Source organism: Microcaecilia unicolor, chromosome 1, assembly GCF_901765095.1.
Source record: "Microcaecilia unicolor chromosome 1, aMicUni1.1, whole genome shotgun sequence".
Lineage (NCBI taxonomy): Eukaryota > Metazoa > Chordata > Amphibia > Gymnophiona > Siphonopidae > Microcaecilia > Microcaecilia unicolor.
Genome location: NC_044031.1, coordinates 701,429,607 through 701,456,501, shown reverse-complemented (window position 1 = coordinate 701,456,501; position 26,895 = coordinate 701,429,607). Strand labels below are relative to the sequence as shown.

The following is a 26,895-nucleotide window of genomic DNA, read 5'->3' as shown; positions in this document are numbered from 1 at the left end:
AAAAAGTTCATCAAATACTGAGATTTGAAAATAGAAATTGAAAAAAATTGGAAAAAGAAATCAACAGTGATAAAAGTTGTCATCAGGGCATTAGATACAATACCATGAGGACTTGGAAGAAATTTGAACTGTCTAAGATTGGAATAAATTGCAATAGCCCAAATACAGACAACTGCATTGTTGGACATCTCATACATTTATCAGGTGCTAGTTTCATGATTCCTAAGCCCTCAGCTGTGATTCAAATCATGATGAAGGGAACTAGCCAACATTGGCTGTGACACATTATTTGTGAAATGTGGATAATAATATTGTTGACATGTATTACTACTGTCTTTAGGTGCTCAATTTCAAAGCAGTTGGACATCTTAAAATACCTTAAAAATCCATCTGCTAAAAATGTCCACAACCTGATTTTGGAAAGTCAGAATTTGGACGTTTCATACTGCAGTTTGTCCAAATAGCAAGGGGGGGGGACTAGGAAGGGCCCAAAATAGGACGTCCAATAGGGATTTTCTAATGGTAATAAATGTCTATGTCTAAAAAGGATGATTTTGTCTAGACCTGTTTGTCAAGTCCAAGTTGAAAAAAATTGCTCTAATTGAGCAGCTGACCACTAGAGGGATTAAGGCATGACCCTTCCTTAATCCCCCAGTGATTGCAGTCCCCTTCATTCTTCCATGAAAGTGAAGCGGAAAAGGAAAACCAGACTGTCAGCTGCAAGTATTAAGGCCATTCTGAACAAGGCAGCAAGTAGGTCAGAGGAGTTACCCTAGTGGTTAGTTCAGTGTCCTTTGAACCAAGGGACCCAGGTTCAATTCCCACTTCATTTTTTTTTAATCTGAGCCTTCTAGAAACAGAAAAATACCTACTGTACCTAAATATTTAAGACACATGCAAGCCCAAAGGCTATTGAAGTGGTGTATGTTCAGGTACAGTAGATATTTTTAAAGTCCTGGAGGATTCATGTTTACAAAAAGAATTATAGTGGGATTTGAATCAGTTTCTCTTGGTTTACAGTCCAGCTCCCTAACCACCAGGCTTCTCCTCTGTTCTTTAGGGACCTCTGTGTGGCCATATTTTTGAAAATGATGCTAGACAGATGTTTATCTTTTGTTTTTTGGTATTTTTTTGTCATTCAAATGTTGAACGTTTCACTTTGAAAAATGACTATTCATTTTGAATGTTTTCAGTGCAAAAACATCCATCTCACAACCATAATTGAACAGGAAATCTAGATGTTTTTCCTACGAGATGGACGTTTATTTTTTTTGGACATTATGAGCAGGGTGTTTTTTTTTCTCTGGACTTGAACTTTTTTTTAATACCCCTCTTAATATTTTATTTAAATGTCTATTTAAATAAATAATAAACTATAAACTATGGAACTCACTGCCAAAAGCTGTGAAAACAACCTACGCCCATCTAAACTTCAGGAAATCACTAAAAACCAACCTGTTCAAAAAGGCATACCCTACCGACCCAACATAAATGCCTACACTCTGCAACACAGCAAAACCAAAGCTCGGAATGGACACTATATAACCTCTCCTCTCTTCGATCTCCATTGTGCCTGAACCTTAATCGACCATAACATCACCATATATTTGTTTCTCTACCGGACTTGGTGAACGCCTTTACGGTACTATGTAAGCCACATTGAGCCTGCAAATAGATGGGAAAATGTGGAATACAAATGTAACAAATAAATAAAATATTTATAGACACAATTATTCATAGTTCTAGGCAGTTTACAATGAAAACATACATGATAAAATAAACATAAGATACTTGGGGGGTTGTTTACTAAAGCTTAGCTCGAGTTATCTGCAGCAGGGCCCATAGGAATAAAAATGGTCTCTGATGCAGGTAACTCGAGCTAAGCTTTAGTAAACAACCCCCTTAGGGCTCCGTTTACTAAGGTGCACTAGCGCTTTTTGGGCATGCTAAAAGTTATTCCTGTGGAAGCCTCTAGCAGTGTACACTAATTTTTAGTTCGGCTTAGTAAACAGGGCCATTAAAGCATTACATAACATAACAAAAAGCATACAGTTGTAGTAGTACAACATTCAAATTATTCCCCATCAATGTACAACTCAATCACTAAATGCTTAGCTAAAATATTGCTTCTTGAGCTATTTTCTATCGGTATAGCAGTGGCGTTCCTAGGGGGGCTGACACCCGGGGCGGATCGCCGATGCACCCTGCCCCCCCGGGTGCAGCGCCCCCCCCCCCCCCGGCGAAAGAACCCCCCCCCCGGGTGCATGCCGCTGGGGGGGGGGGGGGGGCCCGCGCGCCTGCCGGCTCTTCGTTTTCATGATCCCTCTGCCCCGGAACAGGAAGTAACCTGTTCCGGGGCAAAAGGAGCATGAAAACGAAGAGCCGACAGGCGCGCGGCACCCCCCCAGCGGCGTGCACCCGGGGCGGACCGCCCCCACCCCCCCTTGGTATGCCACTGCGGTATAGTAGTCTTCTAACATTCTGATTTCATCTTGTTTATATATAAAATGCTTGGCAATAGAAAAATTCAGACATTCATTACAGTATTTTTCATATCAAAATTCTTTTCCTTACTGTTTCACAGAATTATTTTGGCTGCTAGGTTTCTGAATCATCAAGAGTGGCCCAGTTTCTGAAAACTTCAGGGTCAAAATTTCCAGCATAATATTACGAGCTACTTAAACTATATATGCAAAGTCAATTCACTGTAAGATATAAGCTTTTAAATAATATATCGTAATTTTTCTTCACAGACAAAATACTGGAAAGAAAATGATTCAAAGACCATCGTTGTTTCCTTCTCTAGTCCCCGTGGAAAGGTATGGAATTGTATATAGGACTGAGAGAAGGGGCATGTACAGCGTGATTCTGTAGTAGGATACCCACTAGAGACACTGGTTATGGCACGGAGCCTATTCAAAAAAAAAAGCATGTGCCTACTTTTCTTTAAAGAATACTAGTGCAAATGGCCCAAAATATGCCTACATTAAGGTATGATCAGTTACAGCATCCCTACAACTAGTGAAAATGCCTGTACTTGGATGTTACCATGTGTCGCATAATGCCTGAGTGCTATCTCTAGCACCCACCTAGAGTTAACCTGTGGCCACCCGGAGGGTCCTACTCAGTACTGCCCAGGTCTTCTTGCACCTGAGCACGTGTGCCTACACTGGAATACTCTCCACCCGCTGCCTGCTGGGTCTCGCTCGCCTGTGGGCGAGTTTCCCACCCGCAAGTTATTTCCACAGTGGTTTCTAGGGACACTGGGAGCTGCAATCCTAGGGCTCCACAGTTCCCAGAAAAAAAAATTCAGACCAAGAACACAGTTCAGGACAACAGAGCTAACAAATCTAATAGGTTTATTATCAAAAAAGTAGAACAGTGAACAATAAAAGCTGTAAAACAGCAAACAAGAACAGGTAAAATAGCGAGGATTTAATGTTAAATTTAACTGAACAGTTTACTACCTAAGTAGTACCTGGGGAGATCAGGGAAAGAAATTGCTCACAGGAATTGAACAGGGTATCATTGTAGAGGTCTACTCCCTCCACACTCCTGAGACTGGGGAGTTCTTCTAGCACATTCTGGGCTAGGTCTTTGTCTTCAGTGCACAGAGCATTAGTTCTGAGGATGTTTTGCCAATGACACCACAGATTTACTTTTTTCCTCAGGGTTTTTCCTCTTTTCTTTAGGGAAGGTAAGCTACAAAGAAAACAGACCTCTGCTACAGCTATAATGTAGATGTCAGACACCACCTGCTGGCCAATCAAAGGAAATATACTGAAGAGAAGAAAGGTGTCATAGGGCAGCATTACAAATCACAAAGGGCGTCTTTTACTAAGGCGTGCTAAACGTTAGAGACGCCCTTAGGAATGCATTGGCGTCTCTAACGTTTAGTGCGCCCGCAGTTTTAGTGCGCACCAAAAACATGAGCGCGCCTTAGTAAAAAACCCTCAAAGCATGAAAGTCCCCAACTTGATCACACTTGTACTTGCGTAAATGACAGTATTTTATAACTTATGGCATGCCTGTGTGCTCTGGCCAAACTTCACCCTTGTACATGCCCACTGGCAAAGTATGTACCATCAAATCTTGGCGCATACTTTGTTGCTAGTTGCTATTCTATAAAAGGTCATTTACATGTGTATGTATAGCTCAGTGAATTATGCGCCAAAAAATGGAACATTGTGGGAAAGCAAGTGCTATACATTTTTACATAAATCAAATAGAACAGAATTTTAATAGCAAGAGAAACATGTACAGGTACTTTAATACATTGCAACAGTGTGAAGTGGCTTATATCATTGCAAATGATCAAAGAATACTTCTTGATCAAATACCTCAGGATGCTGATATTCTGTTCATCTCTCACATGCACATCCCAAAACATATAAACACTTGCATGTGGCTGCCATAAATACCTCATCTTGCATGGTGCCTCAACACGCACTCACTACAGCAGAAGAATAAAATTTTGTGTTGCCACGAGTGAAGGTTTTGTAGCAAATTCATTTTAAGTAGCAAAGAATAAACATATAACCTTTATGTCTGGTATTTTTTTTCATTCTCTGAAGCCACCACTCTCTTTTTCACTGTGTGTGGCTCTTTCCCTCTTCCCAAACTCTTTTTATCAGCTAGTCTCCAACACATCCCTTTAAGTTCCATTTCATTCAACAATGCTCGCCAGCTTGTCTGTCTCCACAATCTCTCTTGCAGATTTTTTTGCCCAGCTCTGCCTCTCTGATTTCTCTTTTCTCTTTCCTGCTCACCTCCTGATTACCAGTACAGCTTTCCCAACATAGTCATTGGTTTCCTGCACTGTGTGGCTTTTTTCTTTTTTTTTTATTTTTTTTTGACCGTTTTTATTTGTATTATTAAATTGGAATGAAAAGGAATGCAGCAAAACTAATATTGCAAACATTATGAGGTTCTTTTACAAAGGTGCGCAAGTGTTTTTAGCGTGTTCGTTAAATATGTGTGCGTTAAACATTAGAGGTGCCCAAATATTCCTATGTATGTCTCTAATGTTTAGCACATGCTAATCATTAGTGCGTCCTAAAAATGCTAAAAACCCCCTAAGTAAATTAACAACCAACAAACCCCCACCCCCATCCAACACCTCCCACACCCCTTCCCCCTCCCAGGAATGCAGTAACCAATTAGGAACAAGATCCCAAAAGGGATGTGGATCTCCAGGTTTCATTAAAGGTGTCAAACTGTGGAAAAGCAGCTAAGGGGCAGATGATCGAAAGCCCTGCGCTGTTCCAAACATCACTCTAAAAATAGCACTGGAACAGTGCGGGGCTTTACCGCCCCTATGATCACAGGGGCTGGAAGTCCATGGGACCACCTAGTACTCCTTCCAACACGTTCAGGGGGGACTGGAGATCCGGTGGGTTTCCAGCCCCCCCCTAACAGCCCTTTGCATCACCTCAAGAGCCCTTCTGACCCAGTGGGCCATGAATCAACCCCCCCCCCCACCCCCTACCTTTGTTGGAGGAGGAAGGTGGCTTCCCTCTTCCATCAGAGCTGCCTTGAAAATGGCTGTGCCCAGCCCTGCCCAGTGCATTCTAGGAGCGCTGGCCCACCAGACCTCTAGCCTCTGTGTCACTGGAGGGGGGGATCAGGTCGGCGTTCCTGCTCCTGTGTGTGTGTGGGGGGGGGCTGCTAGCATGCGAATGCATGCTGGACAGGGCTCACCATTCCTCCCCAATGGTCTACAAACCCTAACTCTAGCTCCAAACTGGCATAGGGATTGCCGCAGACAGTGCGCCAATGTTTGGCTCGCTGATGATTGGGGAGGAATACCTTTAGCATGCATTTGCAAGCTACTTGCACTAAGAGCCCTGTTTTGCATGCATTTGCCCACGAGTGCATTGGTTCATTTGCTCTGGGGTTCTGACCATGGGGCGGTAGCAAGCGCAGGTGCTAGTGTGGCGATGCCTCTAGCATCTGCGTTTTGCTTCTGACCATCGGCCCATAAGTGTCCATTTCTCAATGCAGTCAATTTGGCTGTGTGGCTTTTTCAGAGTGTGGCTGCACAGTGCCTGAGGACCAGAGCTGTTCCCAAAGGTTTGCAAGAATGTCTCAGGACTTCAGGCACTACAAGGCTCTCGTATATTGAGAGAGCTACAGTGTGCAGGAAGAATATGGAATGGTTTCTCTTTATAAAATGGATTTCTGTGCACTTAAATGGCAGGTTTTTAACCACCAAAAATCACAGCAGAACTTTACTAAATTTGTTTCCTTCGGTGCAGAGCTTTTGATGGATGCAAACGAGTAACATAGTGCTACTTTTTGTGTATACCCTACTTTGATTTGTACCTGTCCTCTTCAGGGCACAGACCGTATAAGTCTGCCCAGCACTATCCCCGCCTCCCAACCACCAGTCCCACCTCCCTCCACCGGCTCTGGCACAGACCGTATAAGTCTGCTCAGCACTCCTTCATTGCAGATATAGGACAATAGGATTCTGGAAGAACATCGGGTTTACCAGGCTTGGGTATCAACATTATAAACGCCATGCTGGTGTATAAGGGTAAAGCACCTGTTGAGATGGAAGTATTATAATATGAAAGCAAGGGGGCCACAGGCCTGTGCCATCATAAGTTTGTAAAATTCAGATATGTAGCCATCCGGTCCGGGAACTGTACAATTCTTTAGGGCTTTAACACCAGGGAAATATAAGGTAAGGTAGGGGAGGGAATGTGGAGGGTAGGGAGTTGAGGGAGCTGTAAAAAAAAAAAAAAAGGTAGCAGGTGCAAAAGCTGATCTTAGATGCACTGTTCTAAGTATACAGAAAATATGCCCTTATTTTTTCTTTCAGAATCTAAACAGTGGGCTTGTCTGATTAATAATGGAATAAAAGATGTGCTCAAATGACCTTTTACTATTATATGAGATGGATACAGAACTGCTCCTGCTCAGAACGTCTATTTTATTGCCCTTTCTAGTGAGATGCTAAGCATTAATATTTGAGTGGTACTTCTACCAAATTGTCTTTACCTTGCAACTTTTTTGAGCTTCCAGCCCCTGAGAATATCAGATAAGCACACTTAATTTATAGGAATACTTCTGAATGCAGCAATTCATAAAACACAGAAACAAAGTGAACTATATTACTATTGGGAGCTTTAGTAGAAGAAAGACACGTTTTGTGTTTTACTAAACAGACATACAGTGTAAGTCATTTTTAAGATTGAGCTTCCGCAGATCTGCCAGTTAACTTAATCTATCAGGGTGGGATACAGTTCCTGTATTTATGCTCCAACTATGAAGAATCTCAATTTATATCTTTTCCATTTTTCATTTTGGAGGTAACTTTATAATTGCCCCCCTTACTACTACTACTACTAATAGCATTTATATAGCGCTACCAGACGCACACAGCGCTGAACATTTGACATAGAGAGACAGTCCCTGCTCAAAGAGCTTACAATCTATGCGTATACTTCTGTGGACTTTGCAGGATTTTCAGCGTGAAAGTACATAATAATTTCACTTTGTAAAATTGTCCCAGGAAAAATCCCCACACATTTTTACCTGTTAATTTGTCTAAATACCTTGGACAAAAAGACATTTTGTATTTTTTGACAATTAATAGTATGCATGTAGTTCCAAACCTCACCCCATACATAGGAGCCAGCTCTGTGGGTGCTGAGACCCTCACCTCATATTGAGCAAGTCCCTTCATTGTGTCCATTGAAGTGTAATTTGCATTGTGTTTTGTACATGCTTCCAAATATTGTGGGTAAAAGTACATATGAAATGGTGCTTTGTGTGTAATTTTAGCCACAAATAGGTGGAGGAGGGTGGAATTTATAAAAGCCCATTTCCGCAGGTAAATCACTGTTTTACGTGTAACAATAATTTTGAAAATTACAGAGTTCATAATGTTTCTAATGACTTCATTTGGTTGGCTAGTTTGCTGTATTAGAGCCCTCTAAAGAAAGTTCAGTGGTTCAAAATTCAAATTTTTTTCAATTGATAAACAAATTGTTCAATAATATCAACTGGTTCTAAGCTATATTATCCACACTTTTGGATGTAGAAAATGTTTGGGTCAAGCAATATTCAGCTTTAAGAACAATGCAAAGTTATAACCTTATCAGCTGGGATCAGTCATCAACAAAAAACTTTAAAACGATAAAATGTAGTCTAGTGAAAGAAAATTTAAATTTATTGCATTTCTTCTTGTAGACGAGTAAAAACTACTTCCCGAGATAACCAGGCTTTGCCAGTCACGCCATTTGTATCTGCAAGTCTGGTGGACCATTTGGAAGAACGAATATCGACCCATGAAAAGACCATGGCAGACCTTCTGGAACAGGCTTTTCACATCAAAGAAGAGATTGCTAGTGCTCTGCATGGAATGCATAATAAAAGCAGAGACCACTTGACTAAACATCTCCTGGAGGAGCACATTCGAAATATTATTGCAATAGTGAAGCATCTTAGTAAGGACATTGAGGTAGGCTGTGATTCTTTCTTAAGTTTAAACGTTTTTAAGACTACTCTTAAAGCAAAGCTGTGCTCAAACTGTATTGCATGGATTTTATGTTAAGGATGTAATGCTAGTCATGTACAAAAACTAATAGGTCAATACTGAACTGTGGCAGTCAGTGTTAAAAAAATAAATTCATATATTTTTAGCATTGGTATCCAGATAGGACCGAATTCTATATATGGCACTGAAAAAAATGAACGCTAAGCGCTATTCTTTAAACAGTGCTCTGAATTGAGTGCCGTTTATAGAATAATGCTTAGTGCCGGGATCTATGCCTAACTTGTGGGGTGTAAATCTCCGTGCCTAAATGAGGCATGGATAAGTCATATACTATAACAGTGCATGCAGATTTTTAGAATGCCCATGATTTGCCCATGTCCCTTTCATTTCATGGCCATACCCCCTTTTCAGATTCGCACACATCTTTATAGAATAGTGCCTAGAAAGATATGTGTGCAAATTCAAATTATTGCCAATTAGTGCCCAATTATCGGTGCTAATGGTTTGTTAATTTAAAATGTGTACGCAAATTGGGTTTGTGCCTAAACTTGCACACACAATTTTAAGCACCATGTATACAATCCAGGCCCAGGGCTGAATATCTGGATAGAGGCAAGTAGCTATACTATCGGTCACTATCTGGATATCTGGGATTATTCAATCCACTATCCAAACAGCTAACCAGATAAAGATGATACAGCCTTTTCACTTCTAGATTAACCCAGCTATTGCTGCTAACCATTGTTCTGAGGACTGCTCACAGACTGCCTTGGCACTATCTTGGATAGTGCTGAGATGATCTGTAGGGATATTCAACTGCAGTATCTGTATAGGTACTGATATCTAAATAAGGGGCTCATTTTCGAAAGAGAAAAACATCTAAAAAGTGGCATGAAGCAGCATTTGGACGTTTTTCTTATAACATCGTCCAAATCAGTATTTTCAAAACCTATTTTTAGATGTTTTCTGTGAAGTCCATCAGAAGCACGTTCAAATCACAAGGTGGCGTATCGGGGCGTTTCAAAAGTGTGCCTAACACTTGGACATTTTACAGCCATAATGGAACAAAACAAAAACGTCCAGGACTAAAACTAAGACGTTTTGAGCTAGACCTGTTTTTATAACGAATAAGTCACAAAAAGGTGCCCTAAATGACCAGATGACCACTGGAGGGAATCAGGGGTGACCCTCCACTGACCCCCCCACCCCCACCCCACAAAGATGTGAATAAAAATATGACCATCCTCTATGACAGCATCAAATGTTAAAGTCAGGTCTATTGGAGCAGCATGCTGGTTCCTGGAGTAGTGTAGTAGTTGGTGCAGTGCACTTGGAGTGTGGGACTCACTCAGGTCCTTATATCCCTTTACCTACAGTTTCCATCACATTTGTGGTGAAAACTGTGACTTCTCCCAGAGTCACCGAGACCCTACTCTACCCAGTTATAGATGCCCCCTTCACCCATAAAGGCTATTGTAGTGGTGTACAGTAGGGGGTAGTGGGTTTTGGATGGATTTTGGAGGGCTCAGGGGACAAGATAAGGGTGCAAAGGTGAGATGTGTACCTGGGAGCATTTTTATGAAGAGCACAAGAGTACCCTCAAGGGTGCCCTATTGCTCTCTTGGGATGTCTGGGGGACCAGACTACTAAAAATGCTGGCTCCTCCTGCATGCCAATGGCATGAATCTCAGCGTTTTGCACTTATTTGTTTGTTTTTTTCCCCCGCAAATTAACCAAAAAACAAAATGTCCAAATCAGAAAACCTTTTTTTGAAATAGCATTTTCGAAAAATGTTTTCTTTTTCGAAAATGACCTTTCTTATTTGGATTTTGGGCGTTTTGTGCAAAACATTCAGTAGGACTTAGATGTCATATTGAAAATGCCTCTCCATGTGTCACTGAAAATCAGACTGTAAGAATTTTGCTTTTATAACTGTATTATTGGAATGCTTTGCCATTTAGGAGTAAGGCTTGAGATTAATAATAGTGATTGAACTCCAAGCAGAGGAATTATCTTGCTACCAAAAAAAACCCCAAAACAAAACAATTGACTACAACCACAGGGTATATTCTATTTTTAAAAAATAGAATTCTGTTTTCAGAATTTGAGTGTGGTTTATTGTCCAGTGGAGTGAAAGTATTCAATCTGCTGAATGCTTTAAACACAATCAGCTTGTGAGCTGACTTACATTGCAGAAAACTCCCTGCTGGGGCATCCATTCTTTTAGTAGCAGAGTAGTAAGAGTTGTCATCACCACTTATAGTTCCCACAGTGGGTGGTGGAGACAAGACTGGGAGTGAAGGTTTCCTTAAATCAGTACTCTGCTACTGAAGCAGCTCTATATAAAATATTCTAGTGTTTTATTTTAGGCTGTGGGTTGCATTCTCTGGAACTGATGATGAAAGCCATGCAGTTGAGCAGCACATGGCTTCTACTGTGAAATTAGCAAGAAAATCTACTGAGGCTATGAACTAAGCAATAAGCATGCAAATTACTGGCGCATTAAAAATATGGAAGTAATCTGCAGCTCATTGCAAATTCTCTGAGTACAAGCAGAATATCATATTTTCACATGTGGGTGACATCATCCACATAGCCCGGCATGGGCAGTGACCGCTGTGCATGTGCCTTCCTGTCCGTCATCCTTGTACAGGACCAAGGCAGTTATGTTCTGCAGAGCAGAGAGGACACATGTTTTGTTCTCTCCTCTGTTTATACTATCTTGTCGTCTATATTTTTGTGGTTTCACCTTGTTTCCTTACTTTTCCATGGCTCCGTAGGCCCCGTTAGGCCTAGAACGTTTTGGCCAGGACAACCCCACCCCCCTCTTTTTTTTCCCTAGCATTCTGATACCATCAAGTCACTGTCCTGGCCCACTCCTAGTGCAGCCTTCTCTTCCAGAGGTACTTTGGTGGAGGGCAATAGAGGACCTACTACTCTCAAAGGCATAGGTTTTCTCCACTCTGTCATCCCAGACAGCCCAGAGTTCTAGCTCCTGCCAGCAGCAGCAGAGAGTCCAAGCTGGCTCCCCAAAGTAGGGGACAATCTCTTTTGACTGGCTCCATGAGAGCATAACTGCAATAAACATAGCTGACCTGGACGACCTACTGGTAGAGGGAAGGTGAATTTTATTTCCAAGAAAGGTGGCCTCTTATAACCTCAGACCAGTGGGTTCTCAAGATAGTTCAGACAGGCTACACTCTGCAATTGAAAAGAATCCCTCCAAACTGCCTACCAATAGCATCAAAATAAAATTCTCAGCAATGTCTGGTGTGAGGGCAAGGCCCTAGACCCCTTCTAATGCCCTATACAAAAACTGCTTGAATACCTTCTGCACTTATCTGAGTCTGGTCTGAAGACAGACCAATGTAGAGTGATAGAATAGAATAATGCCTTTTTGTTCCATTTGTGGCCCACTGCACTGTATCTTTGGTAAGCTTGGTAATATAGCCATTTGTAATTGATGAGAGATTTGAATACAACTTAATTTAAATTGCCATAACGTAATGCAAGGACAAAACAATGTAAATTACCCTAATCTATTGGATTTACAGAATTTTGAATGCTAATTCTGTATAGGTGCTGCAGGAAAACATACACATAAGGGATAATATTAACTATGGTACCAGCTCTGCAGTAAAGAATCTGGAAATGCATCAACTTTCTGTTTTGGGAGATCTTCGAGGAAGAGTGGCAAGGTAACTATCAAAAGCTATTGGGAAGAATCAAATGACTCTGTGGCAGTGCGGTGCATGGCTATGTTGCAAATCTGTGCTCATTCTAGATCAGGGCTTCTGCTTTTCCAGCCAGCTGTAGAGAACCACTTAGCAAGCTGAAATTTCCAATAATGATAACATCACCGTGAGCTGTTACCACATGATATAATAATTCTAATTTATATTGTGGAGAAAAAGACCTTAATAATCTATGCTTGGCAGCAGACAGGAGTGGGCTTCAATGACAGCTCTAGCAGTTGGAACATAGGGATAGGGCCAGATAGACTTCTATGGTCTATGTTCCAGAAACACAAAAGAAAGACCATAATCAGAAGTATATAATATCACACTTGTTGATTTAATCATGAATTGATGAGTGTGACTATTGAGCAGACTGGATGGACCGTTCAGGTCTTTATTTGCTGTCACTTACTATGTTACAATTAATCCTCTTTGCTCCTGGACTGATGCGCAGGCCTCAGCTCTGATACAGGCATGAGCATCGGATGTTACCTGACCTATTGGCGCATGCATGTGGTGACCTCTCAGCACACAGTGCCAGTAAATCAGAGACAAATCTTACATGTGCACACCAGAGTGTTCCAAGTTTCAGCTTCCATTCTTTCCTTGCCTACAGTGCTATGGCTCAAATCCAGAGAGAGACTGAGGGAGCTGACTGGAATTTTCTTTTATGTACCATTAAATTCTTACGGGGATGGGTTAAATTCTTGCGGGGATGGATGGGGATGGGTAAGATTCCAGTGGGGATGGGTAAGATTCCAGTAGGGACGGGCGGGGATGGGTAAGATTTCTGTCCCTGTGCAACTCTCTAGTTTTAACCCTGCCCAAAACCTACCTTAACCATGCTGTCTTGCAATAAACATGTATTCTTGATTGGACATATGTATTCCAGCTTTCTAAAACTGTGATTTAGATTTGTATGGGATACTCGTGTATAAATGCTGACTTATACACATTCGGATTATGACTAGGGCTTTTAAAATGACTGCCTTAAGTTGGTTGAATATATGCCAAAGAAATCTTTGTTTCTTTCTGTCTTCTATTTCTTTCTAAAACTTGCTTGACCACCCTAAAGAATCAAAGGACTAGCAGAGCGGTTTACAATCTAAGGGAAACAAAGAAAAACAAAGCATAATTACAATAAGACTGCTAAACAAAAACAATTACCCCCCCCCCCCCTCAACTAAAACAGCTAGCCTCAACAAGGCCAGAAACTAAGCAAACAAGGTACAGTTAAGAACATAAGACTAGCCATACTGGGTCAGACCAATGGTCCATCTAGCCCAGTATCTTGTTTGTAACAATGGCCAATCCAGGTCACAAGTACCTGGCAGAAACCCAAATAGTAGCAAGATTCCGTGCTACAAATCCAAGGGCAAGCAGTGGCTTCCCCCATGTCTGCCTCAATAGCAGACTATGGACTTTTCTTCCAGGAACTTGTCCAAACCTCTTTTAAACCCAGATATGCTAACCGCTGTTACCATAGATCAGGGGTAGGTAACTCCGGTCCTCGAGAGCCGCAGGCAGGTCAGGTTTTCAGAAAATATCCACAATGAATATGCAGGAGATAGATTTGCATACCATGGAGGAAGTGTATGCAAATCAAGTTCATGCATATTCATCGTGGATATCCTGAAAACCTGACCTGCCTGCGGCTCTCAAGGACCGGAGTTGCCTACCCCTGATCTATGGTAACAGCGGTTAGCATATTTTAAAATTAAAAATAGCAACAACCTCTGCTGTAACCATCTCTGCGGTAGTGCCTGATGCAATTATATAGTAGAGAAACTCAGCCCACCCCCGGCTTTAGTATGTATGTCTGTAGTTTGGCACTGATTTAATATTTTATTTAAATGATTTCCTTACACAACAATTCATTTGCATGGAAATCGTTTTTTTTTTAAATTTGTTTGTTTTGAAATTTTACAAATAAAGTCTCATACCAAAACATCATTAGTGCTGTCAATGCTTATTGTACGTTATTTATCTTATCTCTAGTAACAAATATAGTGGCTATACTTCTCTCCCTCCCCTCCCCTCCCATCCCTTCCCACCCCTCCCTTCTCCGCTGTTTCTTAATTCCCTCAATAGGAGAGTGAACCATTAGAGTATCTTTCATGATTTATCATATATATCCCATATTTTTTGGTATTGGATAATTGTTCCTTTCCGGATAGCTGTCAGTTTAGACATTAGTCTCACAAAGTCCAAACGTTCCAGTACTTGTTGCAATCCCAGTACCTTCAGTTGCTTCCATGCTGCTGCTATAGCCATTTTGCCTGCTACAAATAAATATGCAGCAAATCGGTGAATATCTCGTTGTATCCCTGGAGGTTTAAAATGTATTTGGCAGCATTCCATCGATACTGGGTATATCACAGGGATTAGCTTATTTAGGTAAGAAACAATGTCCGTCCAGAATTGCTGGACATATTTACAGGTCCACCACACATGGAACATGTCACCTTGCTTCCCGCATTGTCTCCAACACGAGTCCGATACTGTTTTATACATTCTGGCAAGTTGACTAGGTGTATTAGTACCAGCAGTACAAAATTTTGTGTCCATTTTCAGTTAAAGTGCTAGATGTGGACATTTGCAGCAGGGATTTAAATGCTCTATTCCAAGCTGCAGATTCCAAGGTCTGTCCCATTGCTATCTTCCACTTAGCAATGTAATGCTCCACTGGGTTGTCATAAGCCAGTAAAGCCTTATAAATTCTGGAGATGCCTCCCCTTCCCCCCCTTTCATCATAGCTTGTTCTAGTCTTGTTTCAGTCAAGCTCAATTCTTCTTTTGCTCTGCGTTTGATAAAATCTTTAAACCTGATAATACTGGAGAATCTGTATGGAAGATAACCCATAGTCTCGATTTAACTCTGTGTATGGTACTATATGGTCTTGTTCATACATTTGACCGAGTTCACACAGGCCCATGCATTCCCATTCTATGTATGTCCCATCTACTTGTCCCGGGCCAAACTGGGGTGCAAATCTAAGATACATATGTGTGTAGTACGTGCGTTCTGGAAAGAATTTATCTCGCAATTTATTCCATACTTCTAGTGGCCATCTCATTAATGGGGGGCTCGCCTTTGTCACCTCAAATAGGTCTTGTTTCGAGAGCCATGGTACTGCCTCAAGGGGGTATGGGCGCCACCATCCTCGTTCCATCTCGCTGCCTAACTTCCTCCCCTTCTGCAGCCACCCTGCCAAGATTCGCAAATGTGCTGCTTGATAATAGGCCTGCAGATCAGGCACTCCCATCCCCCCCCCCCCCCTCCCCTGTTCTCTCGGCTGATACAAGACCTCTCTCCTAACTCTGGGTGGTCTTTTTTTCTAAATAAATGCAAAAATTTTTCTCTGAGTCTCTCTAATAAAGCCCTTAGGCAATTCTATGGGTAATCCATGAACAGGTAGAGGAGCTTAGGAGGGAGCATCATTTTGACTGCGTTTATTCGCCCCATCCAGGAAATCATAAGACCTTCCCATCTCGTCATATCTGCAAAACGTTCTTTAGTTTTTTCCAGGAAATTCCCTACAAAGAGTTCCTCTAGCGTACGAGTTATATTTATGCTTAGGTACCGGATATGGTTTTGTGCCCATCTATAAGGTTATTGGCTGCTGTAATTGTTCCTCAGGGATATTTATATCTAAGGCCTCGGATTTTCCAAAGTTTATTTTAAAGCCCATATTCCTTAATCATCCTACCTAAGATCGGTAGTGAAACCGTGGGCTCCTGTAAAGTCAATAAGATGTCATCCACAAATAGTAGAATTCTAGTCTCCAACCCACTCCGCTTGGGTCCTCTAATCCCAGGGTGTGCTCGTATCTGGATAGCCAGTGGCTCCATCACCAGTGCAAACAGCAATGGGGATAGTGCTGTTTATTTTAAAGCCCATATTCCTTAATCATCCTACCTAAGATCGGTAGTGAAACCGTGGGCTCCTGTAAAGTCAATAAGATGTCATCCACAAATAGTAGAATTCTAGTCTCCAACCCACTCCGCTTGGGTCCTCTAATCCCAGGGTGTGCTCGTATCTGGATAGCCAGTGGCTCCATCACCAGTGCAAACAGCAATGGGGATAGTGCACAACCCTGACGTTTGCCCCTGTATAATCTAAGGGTGGGAGATAGATATCCATTGACTCGTACTGATGCTTGCGGTTCCTTGTATATCATCTTAAGCCATCTCCCAAAACGCCCTGTGAGACCTATTCGCTCCGCAATTTCAAATAGGAAGGGCCAGCTCACCCGGTCAAAGGCCTTCTCGGCATCTAGCGACAAAACACACAGCTGTTGCTTTAGTTTGTGTGTGTTTTGTACGAGATATAGAATGCGCCTTATATTATCCAAGGTTTGTCTACCCTGAATAAAGCCTGCCTGGTCTTCATGGATCAGCTCCGGCAGGTAATGTTGTAGCCGGGTAGCTAAAATCTTAGTAAAAAGTTTATAGTCTATTCCCATCAGGGAAATAGGTCTATAGGAGCTACATTGTTGCGGGTCCTTTCCTGGCTTTAATATTACCACTATAGTGGCCATGTTCCACGTCGATGGGATCTGGTCTGCAGTCTCTAGGGAGTTGAGGACTCTTAGCAGCAAGGGGGCCACATACTTGCTAAAGATCTTATAGAATTTGGCAGTAAAGCCGTCGGGTCCTGGGGCTTTACCTAATACTAGAGCTCTAATAGCTTGTTCCACCTCTTCTAAGCTTATAGGCTTCGACAGCTCTGCTTGGGCAGTCTTTGGCATTTGGGGAAGGTCGATTCCTTCTAAATATTGTTTTATAGCCTCTATATTGTATGGCTCTTCTGGCGTATACAGCGCTTCATAATAATTCGCGAAGGCCTTTTGAAGGTACTGTTCATCTGTCTGTACCACCCCTGCCTCATCTATTAAGCCCCCCACTCCATTCCTAGTAGTATGTTGTTTTAATTTATAGGCCAAAAGACGGCTAGCCTTATTCCCGAATTCAAAATGGGACTGGCGTACCCTCTGCATCTGTTCCGAGATATCTGCTAGTTCTAGCTCTCTTAATTGATCCCGAAGACCCCGTGCCTGCTTCGCCAGCTCCCCTATCGCCCGGGGCCCCTCCCTTTGCATTGTGCTCTCTATTTCTTGAAGGTGCTCCCGTAACCTACTCTCCAAGGTAGAGCGTTGTTTCCAACAATGTGAGCTCAAAGCTATAAGGTGTCCCCGCATGACTGCTTTAAAGCTCTCCCAGAGAGTCACTGGTGTAACATCCCCTGTGTCATTAAAGTTAATAAAATCCTTAATGTGTTGTTCTATCTTTGCTATATTTTCCGGGTCAGCTAGCAGGGCATCGTCCAGGCGCCATGGACGTTTCCTTTTTGTGGAGCCTCCGCGTTTAAAGTGGAACAGGACTGATGAATGATCGGACCAGGTGCATGGGAGAATCTCTACTGTGTCAGTACAACCTATTATCGTCGCATCTCCTAACCACATATCTATCCTCGATGAGGTGTGTGTATTGTCGCTGTATGGGGTGGACCCTACGCCATATATCTGTCAATTGCCAGTGATGCATCAGATCCTGTAGTTGTCTTCTGTTGTGTGTGGCATATCGCACTTTAGTATGTGAATTGTCTAAGTGTGGTTGTAGCGTGACATTGAAGTCTCCACCCACTATCAAGGAGCCCTCCACATGTCGAGTTAACAGTTGGCCAGTTGCCTGGTAGAATTCCCCCTGGTTCTCATTCGGGCCGTATAGGTTAACTATGGTATATTTTATTCCTGTTATTGAGACTATTGATATAAGGTATCTGCCTCCCTTATCCCGCACTATTTTTTCCACTACCCACTGCTTAGAATGTCGTAGAGCGATTAACACTCCCTTACTCTTGGACGTATTAGAGCTTGATGCAAAAAATATTAAGGGATACTGTTTATGGGAACAGAGCCTTTAATATCTATGTTTCAGGTGGGTTTCCTGTATCAGAGCTATGTCCACTCGTAGGCGGCACAGCTCTCGGAACATTAGGTGCCTTTTTCTAGGGGTATTTAGCCCTTTAACATTTAGGGTCAGCCACTTTAAATCACCCATTAAGGTTGGTACCAATCATCCTGGCATGTATACCCTAACCCAGATCCAATACTCATCAGCAGACTTTCCAGTTCCCTATTTGCGGTTCTTTTCCCTCCTATATCGCTTTTAACTTTCCCCCTCCCACCCACCCAATCTTCTCACCAAAATGATGCCTAATGATTCTCCACCAGGCACCATTCCTGAGAGAAAGTGAGAAATAAGTCATACACCCCTCATCCCAATATGAAACTTAAAACAAGTATAACCAAACCATTCCTACAAGTCTCATAACTGGCAGATATGCTTATCCACTGAGTCACCCATAGTCCCACCTGACCAATCAGGTAGTTCTCGCTGGAGTCTCAAGGAACTCGTGTTGTAGATTTTTGGTGCTGGAGATGTTTGGTTCCTTTATCCGCTCTTCTCCATTTTGGCGGGGCCATCGGCGTTGTACTCCGTTGTGCCCTACGGGCATCTGCCAGTTCTTTGTCCATTGCCGCTTCTGGGCACGCCGCATAAATGTCCGGAGTGCTCTCTGCTTGCTACCTCCCTGTGGTGCAGCCCTCGGATTTGTGGTGTCTCTTTCTGGGTCTGCTATTAAATTAAAGTCCCCACAAATCATCAGCTTTAGTGATGTCCGGGCGGAGCAGTGCTTTATGATAGTTTGGAAGAAAGTGGTGGAATAGTCATTCGGCCCATACAATGAGACCACCAAAAATTCCCTGTTTTGAAGCCAAAGGTGAATCATCATGTAACGCCCCTGGGGGTCCGCCGCTAATAATTCAGCTTTCGCTGGTAACCCTTTTTTAATTAGAATGGCCACTCCCCGCTTCTGTCCTTCCGCCGAGGTGGAGAACACCTGTCCCACCCATGCTCGCTGCAACTTTTTATGTTCCTCTGCCGTAAGCCTTGTCTCCTGGAGGCAGGTCACATCGGCTTTATGCCTCTTCAAGGCCTGCAGTATCTTTGCCCGTTTAATCGGCGTTGCAATGCCCCTCACATTCCAGGACACAAACCTAGTTACCTTTGTCATCCCTGCCCGCCAGATGGTGCATTGCGCAGTATGTGTACATGTCTGTTATCAGGGGTTCGGGTGCCCAGCCTCACCCCCCCCCCCCCCCCCACCTGATACCTCAGAACTTTACCCACCAGAGGGCGCGCTACAGTCAATGCTCCATACATCTGTTCCAAACTCTGGAGTTTAGAGGATCTGTGAATTTGCATTGGTTGCTATTCCCCATCCTTACCCTCCCCCCATCTACTCTCACTCCCCCTCCCTCCCCTCCCTCCCTCCTATACTCCCCTAAACATCTCACTACCGTGGTAGTAGAGCAAAGGTCACGTGATTATGGGCTCCCCCCCTCCCCCGAGTTTGTCCCTATTCCCTCTAACTTTTACCTTTGCCTATAATCCCAGTCATGTCTCCTGTGTCTCTCCTCCCTCCCAGGGCCCATCATTCTGTGGGAGCTAAGACAGCAACCCTAGGCGTGCTCCGTTTGGGTTGGCGAGGCTTCTGTTGTGTGCGTTGTATCCCCACTAATCGCCCCTCCCCCCTTGCTGCCTCAACACCTATAAACATTCATAACTTCTAACATTCATACCATGCGCTCCAGAGCCCAACGCCACATAAATGTACCTCCAGGGGCCCTGTCGGCCATCTCCTCTAAAACCGTCCGGCCTCCTCCTCATAACCGAGGTCTTCTCATCTGTTCTGTCCCGTGCCCGCAGAGGGCTCCGCTCGCAACAGTTCGTGGGCCTCCTCAGGGGACATAAAAGTTTTCCAGCCCACCGATGTTAACACTTTCAGCTCTGCGGGATACAAAAGCATAAACCGCTGATTTGTCCCGGCGAGATGCCGGCACAGTGGCCCAAAATCCTTCCGACGTTCTTGTAAGGCCGCTGAGTAATCCTGGAATATCTTTACACTGGTGCCATCATAATTCAAAGTGTCCCATTTAGTTCTTGCTCCTCGCAGGATTTCCTCCTTATGAAGGAAGTTATGAACTTTTACAATCACCGCTCTGGGTCTGTTCCCTGCGTTGGTCTTCCTGCCCAGCCGACATGCCCATTCCAAGCACAGCGGGCCTATGCTATCCGATAATGCAAATTCAGTCTTTAACCAGCGTTCCAACTGCATGGGAAGCGAGCGGTCGGGGATCGTTTCTGGTATGCCGATCAACCTCAAATTAGATCTTCGCGACCTGTTTTCCATATCGTCCAGGTGTTTCGCCTGTGCTTTCAAGGTTTGTTGTAAACTTTCTATTATTTTGTCCTTCTCGGTCGTGGAGTCCTCCATTGCAGACATCCGGACCTCCAGTTCCCCCGTCCTGCGCGTTGTCTCTCCCAGCCGGGATTCGACCCCCGCTAGCTGTTCCGAAAGTTTGGCAAACTGGGGATCGAGCGTGGTCTTAACCGCATCAACTATTTGCTGCAGTTGAGTCGGGTGGAACTGTGGAGGAGGGTCGGGCATCGGAGCGGGCGCCATCTTGGATTCCTCCGCGTTTTTTTTTCATTGTCCTGCTAGGTGTTGGGCGCATATCACGAGTCACAAAGGGATCCATATATTGTCCCCGTCGGGAGGCGTAGGTAAGGGCACAATTTGAGTGTTTTATCGCATCTGTTTTGCCGCGAAAGGGGAGGGGGAGTCCCGGAGATACAGAAGACACGACTTCCTCCCTCAAACCATCACGTGACCTCCCGCCACCTCTGACCTTAAAGATTGTAAGTTTGCGCTGATTTCTTCAAGCCAGCTTTTCAGCTCCGGAGCGATTCCCACTGATGTCTCTGCTGCCCCGTGTTGTGTAAGCATGGGATCAGCTGGTCCAGCCTCTGCTGTTCACAAGTGCATCGTTGCTTGTCCCAGCTCTTCCATTTTGCTCTCACAGTCTTCTGCTCTCCGTTTGAAGGCAAAGCGCGTTAGATCTGTGTCAGGCGGGCGCTGGCTCATAAGGTTAGTATCCACCAGCTACTCAGCAAGTAGTGCACGCCAGTTGGTCGTCTTTTAGCGAAAAATATAATGGTTTGGTCTCTATTCTAATTGCTTGGGAGCGGGAGCTCAGCTCTCATGCGACCATCTTTGCTGATGACGTCACTTCCTCCTTGGAAATCTATTTTTTGAGAGTCTTCAGCATTAAAAACAAAAAAACATGCTGAATATTATCATCAGTTAGGCTAAAAGAATTTGCATTCCAATGAATGAACTTCAGTAATCCAAATTATTTATTACTGTTCCTCGTCTTTTTGGAACTTTTCAAAATCTTTCAATGTGGTTCATCAGTATGCTTGGCAGTTGAATGAATTGGGGCAAGGAGGAGTTCTAACCATCAAGATAAAGAGAGAGAATTTCTTCTGTTCACTTATATATAACATTCTTACCACTTCTGAGAAGGACATAATTACAAAATATGAATTTAAAAGAACATTACCATAGGAGAAAAATAAACAGGGAAAACAGTTTGTGTGACACAGTGACTCCCAAAATATAGAGAGAATTACCTTTTTTAAATTTAGTTTACTTCCCAAAGATAGCACTAAATAACAGCATACACTCAGTGGTGGTGGTTGTTTAAAAAAAAAAATAGTCAAAATGTTTTTTGTATTCTTCCATTTTATAACACTAAGGGCCCTGTTTACAAAGGTGCGTTAGTGTTTTTAGCACGCCTACATGGTTAGCGTATACGCTAACCATGTAGGCGCCTATAGCGATATTATAGGCATGTACGTGGTTAACTTGCGTTAAAAATGTTAATACACCTCTAACATTGCTTAGTAAACAGGGCCCTAAGTGTTCCTTTTAAAATTCATTTAACTCCCATGTGCATTAGTATGAATTTCATAGAAATTTTAATATTCAAAGATTTTAAAACCTTTTTTAATCTCTATTTTTCATTTAGAGGCAGGTTTTAGAAAGAACATAGAACTCGGTACTGATTCTGAGATGGTTGGGACATACACAGTAAATGATGGCAGATAAAGACCCACATGTCCATCCAGTTTCCCAACAAGGTGGTGAGAGCTGCGCCCACCACTGTGTGCGGGTCCCAGTCATCCATGCTTAAATGCTGGTTGTCGAGTCTCCACCATGCCAACCATATAGGCAGCCAAACATGATAGGGTCTTAGTTATAACCGCATATCATCCCCAAGAATTTCTGACAATATTCAACTTACCAGTCGTCTTTCCCTCCCCTCCAAGTTGCACAGCACCCTCACTCACAGCACATGACAATAAAGTGATCTGCAAAACTGGAGTTGCTGAAGCTTCACCTGTCTTTCACCATTTGTGGGACGCCAGTGGCGTTCCTAGGGGGGCTGACACCCGGGGCGGATCGCCGATACGCTCCCCCCCCCCGGGTGCAGCATGACCCCCCCCCCCCCCCCCGGTGAAACAACGGACACAAATGGCCGGGCGGGCGGGCGCGGGACTCCCCTCCCCTTACTCTGCTATCCCTGGTGGTCTAGAGGTACCTCTTCGTCTTCGGGGCAGGAAAGAGCCCCCTCTTTCCTGCCTGGAGCGCTGCTGCTAGCTGCATACTGTGGTGAGACCAGCTCTTGGCGTTTCAAAATGGCCGCCGAGAGTTGAAGTCTCGCGAGGCTGCTTCAACTCTCGGTGGCCATTTTGAAACGCCGAGAGCTGGTCTCACCACAGGATGCAGGGCAGCTGTCAGCAGCGCTCCGGGCAGGAAAGAGGGGGCTCTTTCCTGCCCCGAAGAGGTACCTCTAGACCACCAGGGATAGTAGAGTAAGGGGAGGGGAGGTGACGGGGGGGGGGAGTGGAGATGCCAGGAGGGAGGCAAGGTGATTGGGGGAGGAGGGGAATATGCTCCAGGGGCGGGGTGAGGGTGTAGAAGGGGCGGGGCTGGGGACGTGAAAGGGGCAGCTCCCCCCGGCGCATCGACCCCCCCCCCCCGGCGCATCTTTACCTGCTGGGGGGGGGGGGGTGGCACGCGTCTGTCAGCAATGCTCGTTCCCTGCTCCCTCTGCTCCGTTACAGGGGAGCAGAGAACGAGCGTTGCTGATAGACGCGCGGCACCCCCCCAGTGGCGTGTACCTGGGGCGGACCGCCCCCCCTTAGTACGCCACTGTGGGACGCAGAAGTCTGTCTGGCATCAGCTTTGGTTCCCTCAGTGCTGCTGTTGCCAAATCTTCTTTCAATCTATTGCCATTTTTGGGACATGTGGAGGAGCATAATTGAACGGGGTGCCCAAGTTTTCCTGGGGCCGTCCTTGCAGGACGGCTCCATAATAGGGCGGGGAAACCCGTATTATCGGAACAAGATGGGCGTCCATCTTTCGTTTCGATAATACGGTCAGGGACGCCCAAATCTCAACATTTAGGTCGACCTTAGAGATGGTCTAAACATGCCCAGGCCACACTCCCTTGCCATAGGCACATATTTCAGATTTACAGATTCAAATCCCATCTTCCTAAAATCCCGGCTTTCTAAACTTAGCCTTTCTATGTTGATTCGATATAGACGTATGTATGCTGGTATTTGTACATTTTCCCCTTCATTCTATATCAGGTCTCCTAAATTTAAGCACTATTTGTGTGCATAAATTTATAGAATACTGCTATTTATTGTAAGTGTACACTTACACACATATATGGCGGTACTGCACTTAACTGCTCTTCCGTGTTTATGTGCTCAAATGGCTTATTGCTGGGGGTGTTCACAAAGGAGGGGCATGGGCATTTCCTAGGCATGACCAATCTTTATATGGACTCCTTCCAGAATACTTTGTTACAGGCATGAATTTAGGTGTGCCCAATTATGCCAGTCAAAGACCTGGCATAAATGTGTGTGCCTACATTTAGGCGCACCACTGTTTTCTTGGAGGAAAAGTCTGCTATTGAGACAGACATGAGGAAGCAACTGCTTGGCTTGGGTTTAATAGCATGGAATGTTGCCACTATTTGGGGTTTCGGAATCTTGTTATTGTTTGGGATTACGGAATGTTGCTACTAATTGGGTTTCTGCCAGGTGCTTGTGACCTGGATTTGCCACTGTTGGAAGCAGGATACTGGGCTAGATGGGCCATTGGTCTGACCCAGTATGGCTATTCTTATGTTCTTGTGCAGATTTTAGTATGAATGTTATTTTTGTAAACTGCTCAGAATAGTAGATGGTGTGGGTTATACATGTTTTAAATAAATAAATAAAAATAAATCAAGGAGACTCTGCTTACACAAATAGAAGGAGCTCTTCCCTATGTACCACAAATGATGTGAACTGTATTGACTGTTGATGCAAAGGAACTGTAGAATGAAGCTGGACAGCAGCAAAGGCAGATGTAGCACAAAGAGATACTCTTCTGCCAGTTAGAGGAAAGAAAGGGCTATAAGAGCAAGTCTATAATCTAGGCATCTTTATTTGCACACATAAATGTCTAGAATACTAGCACTTACCCAGGTATGTGTACACTTACCCATTCAAGTTCTGGCAGGGCGCCCAAGCTTTATTCTGCAGATACTCAACTTACTTTGCAAGGAAGGCATACACATGGGCAGGAAATGAATAGGATCCCACTTATGTATGTAACTTTCAGAAAACTGTAAGTGATTCATGTCCTTTTTGCATTTAGTTGCCTACACATTTCAGGTCTATGGCTGGTGTTAACTGCAAGTGCGCCAACACTGGGTTACACTAGAATTATACATAACCCAGGTCTCGGAGCCCCACAGCTCAGCTCAGTTTCACTGCTTCAGTCCAACCTAGGCTACAAGCACAACTCTTTACCATGGTGTCACAGGGGACCCCACACTCACGGTCCCAATTCGCCTGTAGTCTAGCTTGGGAATGGGTAAGTGATCTGAAATAGAGATCTGGGGTATTGGGAAGGTAGTTCAGACTGTCCAACAGCTCTTCACTAGTCGGAGAGCAAGTGTCCAGGAATTTTAGTCAATGCAAAATAACTTTACTGGAACTTCTGCAACTGGCAGTCAAACACTTAAGAACTCTTTAGATATATTGTCTCTCCAAGACAATTTTTGATAATCTTAGCTTCTCCACTTCACTCTTTGAATATTCCACATGCTCCTGTCCTTTACCCCCATCCTTTTGTGCCAGCAATAAACCCAATGCTGCTCCTGTTACTCATGATACCAATCTAACTCTTTCAGTTACAAACCCTTTAGTCTGTCCTTCCAGCAATGCACCTCGCAAGGCTGCACTTTGGCCTTGAACAGGCTTCCCCTGCTCTGGTTCCTGCTTCCAGGCTGGATTCCCCTTATCCACCTAAAGCTGTGTCTCCTCCTCAGTTGCCAATTTTAGGGTCAGCAACTACTTTTTTCTCCAAATACAAGCAGGCTTTTAATTCTCACAGTTGGGTAAACGCAACCTGCGTTGCCAATTCTGGAGTTTATTCAAAGCTTAAAAGAGCTTTGTGGAGCGAGAGACTAGCTCCACTATGCATGAGCAAGTGCCTTCCCACCCTCTTTGAGAGCGTGGGACTATCGTTTTTTTTTTATCACGGTGGGGAGTGGACACCATTTTTCTCTGCTCATCACAGTCCCAGTTCAGAAAGAGCTTTGAATGCTTTTTGGTGTCTTTTTTTTTTTTTTGCCATGTTTTTTCTTATTTCCCCATGTTTGGGTTCTTCCTTTGCCCTTCCCTTATTTTTTTTAGTTAGCTTTTCCCCGCTTTTAAGTTTCCTTTCCTTTTCTGCATTTTTAAGTCACAGTTAGGCCTTGACTGGTTGGGTTCTCCCTTTGTTGTTTCTCTGGTGGTCTGCCCCTTTTTCGGCACCATCGAGTCATTTGATTTAGCCATGGAAGTTTTTCCTTCCATGCCCACGAAGGTTCCCAGTGACCTTAAGCGCTGTTCCTGGTGTAATAGGACCATCTTTTGTAAAGACACCCATTATTCATAGCCCTTACAACTGTTTCCTGTGTGTTTGCATGAAGAAAAGGGATTCAGCTGGCTAGAGAGGCTCAACGTGATTTTTGGAGCCTTGTACTGAATCCTCGATGTCTGCTTTGGCATCAGCATCAGGTGTTGCATTGAGGGCATTGGTCTGTATGGCTGCTAGACCTGTAGACACTGGGAGCAGTTGTGCATTGAGTGAGTCTCTCTCCACCTGCGTCAGTGCCAACTGCTGTGCAGAGTCCCCAGGATCGACGTGCATCGGACCCGATCAGGATTTGACGTAGTCCTCGTGAGCACCAAGGAGCCTCGATGACCAGCATCAATCAAAGGCCAAGAAACATTGGCGTCGATCATCCTTGATGCAAGGTGCCAGGAGCTCTGGGACACTGAGAGAGTTGGCACCCAAGAAGAGGCGGTGCCGGGAGGACCGCTCCCCCTCCATACAAGAGATGCTGGTGCGATGGTCTCCGTGCAGCCAGGACCAGCCTCCCGTCTTGACCCCACTAGTTCTGCAGACTGTCTCTAAGCAGACACCCCATCCTTTCCTGGTGTCAGCCCTCAGTAAGCACCTCTGGGCTTTGTTGTAATTTTAAGTCTGTACACTGCCATGGTCTGCCAGTTAGTAAGGGCGGTATAGAAAGTGAAATAAATGAAATGGATGAATGAATGAATTGCTGGCTGGCTTCGTTCAACAGAGTGCATCGGCATTGAGGGTGCTTGCGGCTGCCATACCTCTAGTTGC

The 26,895-nt window shown here is 44.1% G+C and overlaps 1 protein-coding gene across 2 annotated transcripts in view; it reads left to right on the top strand.

Moving 5' to 3' along the window:
* FAM81A (family with sequence similarity 81 member A) overlaps window positions 1-26,895 on the top strand; it is a 73,745-nt gene that overhangs the window by 6,215 nt on the left and 40,635 nt on the right. For both annotated transcript variants that reach the window (XM_030190408.1, XM_030190407.1), the window contains exons 2-4: window positions 2,754-2,819; window positions 8,200-8,470; window positions 12,086-12,204. In XM_030190408.1, coding sequence (XP_030046268.1) covers window positions 2,773-2,819; window positions 8,200-8,470; window positions 12,086-12,204 — 437 coding nt within the window. In that variant the 5' untranslated portion in view covers window positions 2,754-2,772. The remainder of the gene's footprint in view (window positions 1-2,753; window positions 2,820-8,199; window positions 8,471-12,085; window positions 12,205-26,895) is intronic.